Source organism: Prinia subflava, chromosome 10 (genome assembly GCF_021018805.1).
Source record: "Prinia subflava isolate CZ2003 ecotype Zambia chromosome 10, Cam_Psub_1.2, whole genome shotgun sequence".
Classification (NCBI taxonomy): Eukaryota; Metazoa; Chordata; class Aves; order Passeriformes; family Cisticolidae; genus Prinia; species Prinia subflava.
This window is the reverse complement of record NC_086256.1, coordinates 19,051,485-19,062,334: the sequence shown is the minus strand read 5'-3', so window position 1 is coordinate 19,062,334 and position 10,850 is coordinate 19,051,485. Positions and strand designations below refer to the sequence as shown.

At 46.1% G+C, this 10,850-nt stretch overlaps 1 protein-coding gene across 2 annotated transcripts; it reads right to left on the bottom strand.

Annotated features, from left to right (window-relative positions):
- Positions 1-3,378: 3,378 nt before the first annotated feature.
- On the bottom strand, positions 3,379-7,886 carry S1PR1 (sphingosine-1-phosphate receptor 1). Of its 2 annotated transcripts, none has more exons than XM_063407621.1 (2): positions 7,418-7,886; positions 3,379-6,181 (listed from the first exon to the last, which is right to left on the bottom strand). In XM_063407621.1, exon 2 carries the CDS (start codon positions 6,048-6,050, stop codon positions 4,911-4,913), a length of 1,140 nt encoding a protein of 379 aa, XP_063263691.1. In that variant the 5' UTR covers positions 6,051-6,181; positions 7,418-7,886; the 3' UTR covers positions 3,379-4,910. The 2 variants fall into 2 exon arrangements, with proteins under 2 accessions (XP_063263691.1, XP_063263692.1); XM_063407622.1 differs by lacking the exon at positions 7,418-7,886 and adding an exon at positions 7,177-7,393.
- Between the last annotated feature and the right edge of the window lie 2,964 nt (positions 7,887-10,850).

Below are 10,850 nucleotides of genomic sequence, written 5' to 3'. Positions count from 1 at the left end.
TACCCCAGGCTCAGTGGAAGGTTCACAGAGGGCAGACAGAGCTTTGTGAGCTGTGCTTTATTAGGACTTTTCCAAGCCGGCTCATTCCTGGGTGTGGCTGATGGGATTTCCTGCCTTTTTGTCCCATGGAGGTAGAGCGGAAACTCCGAGTGCAAGGAAGCGCTTCCCGCTTTGCTGCCGTGCAGGGTTCTGCAGCAGAGTAAGGATCTGGCAGTCCTGAGCGGGCCTGGGGGGCTCCCATCCAATGGGTTGTATATTGTATATGCACAAGTACCTGCTGCTGCTGCTGCTTTGGTTCAAACTGGGCACACAAGGATTGTGTCACCCTGGTGCTGCAGGGGAGGTGGTCCTTAACACCGGCATTCTCTTCAGTGGTTCACATAAGTCTACACTAATTATGCTCCAAACTTACCAAAACACTCAAACCAAACCAAACAAACAGATAAACAAAACCCTCCAAACACACCCAGTCTTTTGGATATTGTCATTTATATTGGCTGCTTGGCTTTCAGATTTCTCTAGGCATTTTTTAAGAAAACACGTGCAAGTTACTGTGCCACGTGTTCTTATAGCTCATGAGTGCAGAGTGGATTTAATTCCTGTTTATTCCATGGAAAATCCTCTGCATAGAGTAATAGTTGAAGGGAGATTTCATGACCCTGTGCAATTCTTGCTGACTGTGTAAAATGAAATGAGGTTCCATGAGAATAAATCAGGTGATAGCTAATAAGCAAACTCTTCCCATCTGTAAATATAAAGATTGGTTTAGAAAAGTTTGTGAAAGCAAATTATAGGAACCTAATTTAGGTGGATTTTGTGTTTTTTAGGTGGGTTTTGTTTGGGGCTTCTTTGTTTTTAAAATCTTGACACTTTAGTTCTATTGAATTAATCTCCTTTTCAAAAGAAAAAAAAAAACAACTAAACATATGGGGAATTATTGAAATACAATAGATGTTTTCCTGGCAAACTTCAGGACCTTGGGGAATTTCCAGCATTTCAGAGCTGAGCAGGTTACATGGCTCTAGTTTGCATAGCCATGTTTTTGAATGCTTTTTACAACATCTGATAATGCAATCAGTATTGAAATCTTCTGGGCCAGATTAGGAATTAAGAAATGCTACATTTGGGCAATGCCTGTATTTCTTTGGTGACACGGTAAGATAAGGATGGATAACAGTGTTTTCACACCTTTCTGTTCCCTACTTTTAGTCCTGACAGCCTGTGGTGTACAGCAAGCCCAGGGTTAGTTCTTGCTGAGTGGTCCATGGGGCATTCCAGCTGCAGCTCCTCTCTTGCTCAATAAGTGCCCTGCTATACCTGGCTCTCACACAGGAATACCTGGGCAGGGAGTTGCCAGGGAAGTAACAGACAGATTTTATGATAATTTTCTATCCCTGTTCTATTTCTTGCACTGGAAGAACAGCTAGAAAAAAGAATAAACATCAAAGGACCAGGTTGCTCTGAATAATTCAGGCTATTCTATTTCACGTAGACATTCGGTATAATGCACCTTTTCAGTTCTCAGTTCATTTTCTCTGCCTGTTAGTCACATGGCCATCACCAGGACAAAGCTGCATGCCCTTTCCACGCACAGAAGGCAGGCCAGGGCTCAGAAGGGTGCTTTCTACACTGCAGCCTCAAAACTGCACAGTACCTCTGGCCTCACCTGCTGGTGTATGGGAATGCATGGCCATGGCTGAGGAGCTGCAGGGTTCCCACCCAGGAGCAGGACAAAATGGTCTTTTCATTTTTTTCACAGTAGGGACCCTTACTGTTATTAATGTTATCATTTTCTTACAGTTATTGTTGTCCGAATCTTGCCTACTTGCATGTGGAGTGTCTGTGGAGGAAGCAGATTTCAGTCACCATGACCAGGAGTGAAGGAAATGCTTCCCATGGCCCAGTGCCACACTCTGGGCTGTGCACATCTTTTATTGCATGAATTACGTAGGGCTTTGAGTTCCCCCCCCAGAACTGGACTCCCATCACACGGTCACCTCCATAGGGGAAACTGTCATTTTCCACAAAGGCCCACAGTGCTTAGATGAGATAAGCAAGGGATACCGAAATCCCAGCAAAGGGAAGGGAAGTGACTCACCTGTGGGCTGTCAGCTCCCAGTACAGAAACGGGGTGGTAGTCACAAGGGGTCAGTGACACCAGGCTGTGATGACACAGCTCAGCCCTTGTCACAGGATCTCAGATGTGTGGGACAAACAATCTTAATGCATGAAAGGCTTCAGGAGCAGAAGGCCCCCGTCCCTTGGATAAAAACACCCCTAAAAATTCAGATGTGCCTGTGCATTGCCTCATCCCCGTACATTGCCTTTATTTACTCACTGGTAGCACAAGGGTCTAACTTGGACTTCCATGGTTTATACGTTTTTGGTACTCTGCACAGAAGTGACTTTATCCCTGGGACAAAGCAGTGCTTTCCCTCATGACTGTCAGCAGCCAGGGTAAACCATCCCTGTCCAAATGAAGGCCTGAGCCCAGAGACACTTTATCTTGTGCACAAATACAGATTTGACGCTTTTTCCAGCACTGCTCAGGTCAGTAATTAAAAGGCTAGGAAGTGAGCACACATGAAATCATTCCTTCCATACAGGCAGACAGATGGAGAGAAATTCCAGCCTGTTTCCACTCTTTTGTCTTCAGGGCATTTTTGGAATTTCCTTCAGGAAGTGAGGTTATGACCCAGCACCTTCCTCGGTGAGTAGGCTCTCATTTCCCACAGTAAACCCTGCACAGCGATGACATACAGCATGAGAAGGTGAGGTTTATCTTCACTCTCCAACTGCATCCTGTATGAGCTCCATGGAACTTAAAAGTAATTCTGAGAGGGAACAGCCACGAGAAAGGAAATGGAAGTCAAGCCTTTGGAAGAAGTAATGCAGTATCCGTCCAACGACACCGCCACAGCCTTCGCTGGCAGACCCAATGGAGCTCCAGCACTCGCGCAGTTGAGGCCATCACTCTGTGTTTCATAAACTTCCTTGACGTTTGCAATAAGCTAAGAATTGAACTTACGAATTATATTGGTGATACAAGTGAATTACTTCACTTTTCTGCTCTAGGCAGTCATGGTAAAACTGGCAGCCATCTGGTTTTCCTTCTGTTTGTACTTCACGGGCTGTCGGAGGAGGATTGCTATTGTGGAGATTCTTCCAGTGGCATTTCAGCCATACAGCACATGCTGACAAGAAAGTTATAGTTCAAAATTCGTTTTGTATTTTACATGATCCCGTGACATGACACATTATGTCCCCACAGAATGGACTTAATCCCAGCATGTACTAAAATCAAGGAATTCTTTCACTGACTTCTGTGGAAACCACACCTGGCATGAAACCACCACAATAGTACAAAACTGCTAGTAATCTGATAAGAGAAGCATTAAAAAAATCAGTTTATTAATGTTTAGAAGTCAATAAAGCTATGTGCAAATTGAACAATAAAAGTCAGAAACATTTTAAATACTATTTTTTAAACCAGAAAAAAAACCCAACAGTTTAATTGCACTGGAAATTTTACTACAAAGGCAATACATTTTCTTTACAAAATACCAGTCCTAGGAGTTGCTGATGACTGTAGATAAGTCAATTGCTCTCAGCTATCCCAGATATACCACATTTGTTATAGTAATACTCTAGGCACATGAAAACTTCTGTATCTTATTTACATTGTACACATTCAACCCCATTAGCACAGGTTAGAAAAATAGAGAAGTAAAAATGATGCTGTAAAACAAATACATTCAATTTAACAACAGGTACATCTTCCATGATAAAATACAGACATCTTTGCTGAAATTATAAACATTAATAAAATGTGCCAAAATGTATTGCATTTTGTTATGGAAGTGCATTTATCTATAGTCATTTCACTTCAACTTTCTTCTTATTTTTTCTGAAACCCAACGTCCTCTTTTCTGATTTTCCAGCTGATCCTTACTTTTGTAAAGACTGTGAACCTGACACTGAAATACCCCTTCAGTTTTTAACTCTTCTCACCTAGGCAAAAATCCCACTGTTGTCAATAGTATGTTTTACTATTTTGTACACTTTCAAGTCATCTTGAAGAGAAATGTTTAGTTTTCCCTTGCATTTTGCATGATAATGCAGTTTATTTAATGCTATAGAATAAAAAAGCAGTCAAAATATGGGGCCAAATGCCGTTCTGAGCTACTTCATTAAATCTGACGCAGCCAATCGAATTGTACAGGCGAAAGTAACTGCAGAATCTAGCTCTTGGTCTTCAAATGTAATACAGACTGACAGCAAAAAATTCACAGCTATGATCTTGCTAAGTAAAACCCCAAGAGCTTTGGACTCTGCAAATAAAACCTTATGACTTAACTAAAAGCTCTGCAAAATTATGCCAATTATGGTTGTATGTGGTCTAAGTTACATTTGTGTGATCTCTTTCCATGTTATGTGCTAAACAAACACAATTCTTACCAACGATACCAGAGCCACCACTAAATTCAGTACAGAAAGATCTTTGTGTCAGTGGTTTGCTGTGAAGAGAAAAAACTTCACATTCTTCTCACAGGGAAAAAACAGATTCATTCTGCCTTTCCCTCCTCCCCCTCTCTCTTTCTCTCACACACCAGGCATCATTTCACCAAGGCATCAGTCTTTTCAGAGTTACTAAGGAGATTTCAGGATATGAATGCGCCTGACAATCCTGAGCTGCTTCAGCGCAAAGACAAAACATGCTCCAGGGAAAAAGATTTTCATGCCAGAACAGTCTGTCCCATTTCTTGAACTCCAGCCTCGCAAGTGCACCGTTTGCCTCATTAGAACTAATGCTACTTGCTCACTCAGCCCAATGCTGCTGCTGTGAGCAGGAGGCGTCCCAGCTCCCTGATTTCAGAGGAAGACTCTGAAATAAACCCCCATGGTTACTCCTAAGAAGATGAGGTAACATTGCCCGAAGACATGATGGTTTCAGGATGGTCACCGTCCTCCTTCTGTGGGTGTGAGGAGTTGTCAGACTTACTCCGGCTGAACTCCATCCCCCCAATGATTGGCCGTTTGAATTTGGTCCCAGAATCTGCTGGGGAACATTTGCAGCAGCACAAAATCTTGATGAAAGCCCTCCGCATCTCTTTGTTTGTCAAGGTGTAGATGATAGGGTTCGTGGCTGAATTGAGCACGGCCAGTACTAAGAAATACTCTGCTTTATAGAGGATGGGGCAGGCCTTCACTTTGCACCCCACATCCAGTAAAAGCAGGATGAACAGAGGAGCCCAGCAGGCAATGAAGACACTCAGGACTATGATCACTGTCTTGAGCAAGGCTAGTGACTTTTCTGAGCTCCTTGTAGCTTTGGTAATGTTTTTCCGAAATGTCAGCCTGCGGCTCCTAGTCCTCACCATGGAGTAGATCCTGCAGTAGAGGACCACAATAGATAACAAAAGGCCAGTGAAAACGGTTGTGCAAAAGAGAATATAGTGCTTGTGGTAGAGAGGCAGCACGGTGGAGCAGTTGGACAAGAGGTTCTTGCAGTTCCAGCCCATGATCGGGAGCCCCCCGAGGATGGCGGAGATGACCCAGCACGCACTGATCAGCAAGAAGGAGCGGAAGCTGTTGCTGCCATTGTGCAGTTTCATCTTCAGCATGGTGATGTATCTCTCAATGGCAATGGCCAACAAGCTGAACACAGAAGCTGACAAGGCAACAAACATGGTGCCTTCTCTTACAAACCACTGGTTGGGGGTCAGGCTGTAGGTTTTGTGTCCAGATAGCAGGAGGTTGGCAGTGTAAGCCACACCAGCCAGCAAGTCTGAAAGAGCCAAGTTCCCAATGAAATAGTACATGGGTCTGTGAAACTTCTTGGTTTTCCAGATGGTAAGCAAGACAAAAATGTTCTCTAAAATTATAAAGCAGCAAATGATGATAAAAACCACGGACGTCACTTTAATTCCAGTGTCCACGCTCTCGTTTAGCTTTCCCGTGTAATTATAATGCTCTTTGATGACATAGTTGACATCAGTGTTGGTGGGGTTGCTGGTGACCTTCTGCGGGGCACTGGTGCCGGAGTTCATGGTGCCTGCTGGGGACTGCTCCCCCAGCGGCCGCCGGATGGTGACACCGACGGCAAACCCGGTGTCTGCCCCGCAGCTCCTCGGCCCGACAGCCTGCCCGGCACTGCTGCACAGCCTCACAAACGGCAGTCCTGAGAACAACAGGCACAAAGCACACACTTAAAAGAAGGAAGACAAACAGTGTAGCAAATGCTAAAGGGTTTAAAGTAATCTGCTGGTTTAACTGTGCATCAGAGTCATAAATGTATTCACACATGAATCAGTTTCATTCAGCTGGTAAAATAAGTTTAAAAGGTGGTTAGGCATATTCAATAGGTAAAGCTAAGAGGACAAAAAAAGTTCTGTCACGCAGAACTGAACAAGTTGGAGTCAGCCAGGACTGCATTACTGGACTTCTTCCAACACAAAAGATCTCAAAGCTCCCCAGCAGTAAGTTCCAGTCCTTTTTCTTCAGCGGGAAATACAACAGCAGAGATTTAAAAAGGGAAAGGGCTTGCTTGATTAGATTTAACTCCAAATGTATGAAAGTCTGCACAGAAATTATTTGACAGGAGACCCGTATTCTCCTCCATTAATAAAGTCTGAATACACTTAGGAAAGGGGTAGTTATGCAATTTACTGATGGCATCTCAAACAGTGGTAAATTCACTGATGTAAATATAAACAAGAGATCATCTCAAAGCTGTAAACAGGTAAGGGGTGCCCTTGCTAAATACAAGTGAGAACACGCTTTACAAAACCCACAGCAGTGGGTTCTAAAAAGTTTAGAAAAGCAAGAAAAATATGTAATTAAGCTAGAGAACACGTCCATTCCATTGGTTTGAAACAAAGAATGTCAAAAAACCCCCTTGCATTTAAATAACTGGTATTGCAAGCTTTTGAAATGGGCATAATTAAGGTATACACATATAGAGGAAACTCCCTTTACATATAAAGGTTTTGTAGTGGACATTTAAAAAGAGTCAAACCCATAATATCGTGCAGGGAAAGAAGAACAGGCAGATTTGTTACATTACAGCCTAAGCGGGGCAAAGCAAGAGGTGGGAGACCAGTGCATTCGGCTTCCTGCTCTATTCCCGGGCGCCAGCCCGCATCGCTCCCGTCCCGCACCGCTCCCGTCCCGCACCGCTCCGAGGCTCAGCCTCGCACCGCTCCCGCTCCGCTTCGGTCTCCAGCGCGCGTGGCTCCCGTTCCGCACCGCCTCGGCCTGACCCGGCACGAAGCCGGGCACGCCGGCGTCCAGGTAGCCTCCTCCCCACCCCTTCTTTTCTGTTTCGTGGTCCCGGGGGTCGCGCCGAGAGCCGACCGCAGCGCTGGAACTTCAGGCGTCCCCGCGGTGCGGGGGTGCGCGGCTCCCCGAGCCTTACCTCGCTCAAGCGCGGCGCGGAGCCCAGACCGGCCCCGCACATCTTGCGTGCCCGCGAAGCAACTCAGGCAACTCCGGTGGGCGGGCTGGGGGGCTCGGCGATTTTAATGTTTCTGCAGCTACAGCTCTCCAACCCGCTTCCGATTCCCTGTCTCCTCCCTGCACGGACCTGCAAGCCCAGCCCGGCCCCGCCCCACCAAGGGCGAGAGCAGCCGCGGGCGCTGCCGTGCCGGGCCGGGCCAGACCCCGCGGGGCCGCGGCGGGCGGCGCAGGGAAGCGTGAGGCGAGGAACTCCCCCGCGGGACCCCCGAGCCCCGCCGGCCGGGCTGCGGCCGTCCCTGACCTGGGAGCCGCCGCCTCCCGCCACCGGGCGCAGCCGGCATTCCGGGGAAGGAGGAGCTGGCACGGCCCGGCCCGGCCGGCTCCGAGCACGGCCCCTGCGCCTCGCGGGTGCCGGGGGCAGCTCCCCGCACGCCCGTCCTTCTTGACCCCGAGTAGACAGAGAAAGGCTATGGCCAAAGGCAGCATCCCGTATGCCACCTCCGTGCTGTCTCTCAGAGGACAGTGGAAGTCATGTTTAAAGAAACACCTGGAAGAAGCTCTTCCATTTTCTCTCCACACCAAGGTGCGTGTTTTGCCGTGGCAGGCCCGGTGCCCGCACTCGTGGCCTGCAGTGACTCACCAGCGGCTCCCCCGGCGGGGCAGCAGCCCGGCGGGGCGAGGGTGGTGCCAGGCTGCGCTCTGCGGGGCGGAAGGCAGAACTGGCCCACGGGGATAAACCCAGTTCCTGCCACCGCCAAACAGCACCAGGTGTTGGTGTTAACACATGGATTAAAAAAAAAAAAAAACACAACCAAAACCACCAAAAAGGAAACTAAAAAATTCAAAACTAATCTCTGAGTGTTCAGAGGATGCTGTAAAATACCTATGTTTGAAAGTTTGAAGAAAAGTTTTTAAAGCATTATTTTAGAAACAAAATTGACAATTGGCAACTACTTAACACTGTTACTACTGTACTGTATAACGACAGACACAGAAGTGAGTTTAGGTTTTATAATTTCTTCTCCTTGCAAACTTTTAGAAGAAAAAACACCTCTGGTGTATGTGAAATGCCAGCTCTGGTGGTATTCTACTGTTGCACTTACTGCAGAAATTTTCCACTTCCTTGCTTGCTCTGTTGTTGTCAACTCCAAATTGAAATGTAAAAGAATATCACAATAGGCCAAAGCTCAATATATTAGGTCTTTTAGTTTAAAGCATCATGTCCATCAATTAGCAGTAGCAGTTTTATGGGGAAGCAGCTTTCCTCTGAAAGACAGTACAAGTATTCTACCCTCAGGAAAAGGGTCCCTCTCTTATTTATGCTAATAGTCACGCTTCAATTGCTCCACCCCTCTCCCAGAATGACTCAGATAAATTACATTGGCAAACAGACATTTACTCTTCCACCACAAAGCTAGAAACTTGAAAAGATATTTAGCCTCCTGAGAGCCTGGAGGAAAATACAGCCGTTAAGTCAACTGTCAGAAAAAAGCACATGAGATAAATCATGCTTGAGGCTGACATATGTATCCCCTGCAACTGCCGGACTACCCCAGATATTTCAAGCTTTCCTCCTTATTTATCTAATATACAAAAATATGAAATAAAAGTGCATTCACTAGGCATTTTCCTCTAGGAAATAATTCTCACATAATTTTAAGTAAGAGGAACATATTAAAGGAACATACTTTAATTAAAGGATAGCATGACTTAGGGTTTAATTAGTCAGATATGCAAGCTTTCATGTTCAGGCTATTGGTTACCAGCTGAGAGGACACCAGCTCAGAGATGCAACAAATTAATTGTCAGAGGCTGTGTAGAAACACAGAACCATAGAATGGTTTGGGTTGGAATGGACCTTAAAGATCACCCAGTTCCTACTCCACTGCCATGGGCAGGGGCACTGTCCACTAGGCCAGGATGCTCAGAGCCCCATCCAACCTAGCCATGAACACTTCCAGGGATGGGCACATCCACCCTTTCTTTGGGTAACCTCTTCCAGGGCCTCACCACTCTCATAGCAAAGAAATTCTTACCAATATCTAAACTATGCCCACTCTCTCACTTTGAAGCCATTCTCTTGTCCTGACACTACATGCTCTTGTAAAAAGCCCCTCTCCAGCTTTCCTGTAAGGCCCCCTTTATATACTTCAGCATGACAATAAAGTGACCCCTGAGCCTTCTCTTCTCCAGACCAAACAAACTCAACTCTCTCAGCCTTTCCTCATACGAGGTGCTCCAGCCCTGTGATCATTATTTGCATCTTTCCTCTGGACCTGCTGTGACCATGTCTGGTCCATGCCTTTCCTGTGCTGAGAACCCCAGAGCTGGACACAGCACTGCAGGAGGGTCTCACCAGAGCAGAGCAGAGGGGCAGAATCCCCTCCCTTGACCTGCTGCCCACACTGCCTGTGGTGCAGCCCAGGATACAATTGGCTTTCTGGGCTGCAAGCTCACACAGCAGGGTCATGTCCAGCCTCTCACCCACCAGCACCCCCAAATCCTTCACCTCTGCCTCTCTCAGCCTACAGTGATACAAGGAGTTGCCCCAACCCAGGTGCAGCACTGTGCAAAATATGTGGGCAATTTCAGTTCCACTCCAAAAGGTGGGTATTTGTATCACTAAAAACCTCATTAAACTTAGACAAACACATTTACAGCCTTCTTGACATCTTGGCAGGGAAGAAACTGAAATACAGTTTCACTCTTCCCAGGCAAATGGAGCCAGGTCAGCTGGATTTGCACCGAAGGCCAGAACGTGGCTCAACTGCACAGGTTCTAACCTGCTTACAAGGGCTGAAACACAAACACAGGACCCAGGCTGATCCAGCCACTCCACCAAAACTGCAGTTGCTGGTGTTTAGCAAGGGGGTTTTCACCAGGGTTATACTCCAGCCTCACCAAGAGTACAAGTCACCAACAGAATGAGAACCCTTTCTCAGTACCTCTCCACTGCCTGGTCCACAGATAAAGAAGCTTCCACTTCTACTATGGAAATCCAGTGTATATCTAGCTCCTTTGAGAACTCCACTCTGGAATTGCCTATGGTCAGAATAAGGAGAAAGAACAACACACTTTTATTAATGCATTTCAGAAATAACCAGAATGCAGGTCTCAGTCAAATGCCAGCAGGAAGGCTGCACATGACAGGACACCAAACTGATACTTAACAATGCCTGGTTAAACTGGTTAAAAAAATGTTCTGTAATATGTCTACTAGCATAAAGAGACAGATGCATTTTTCACAGGAATCCTGTGTATCCTGAGTATGTATATGCTCTTAGGTAGTTTTCAGGATAAGCAGAAACTCATGTTTTAGGGAATGTCATAAACAACAAAATAATACTGACAGTGTGTGACAGCCAAAGTTCTTGTGGAACTTCCAGTGAGAG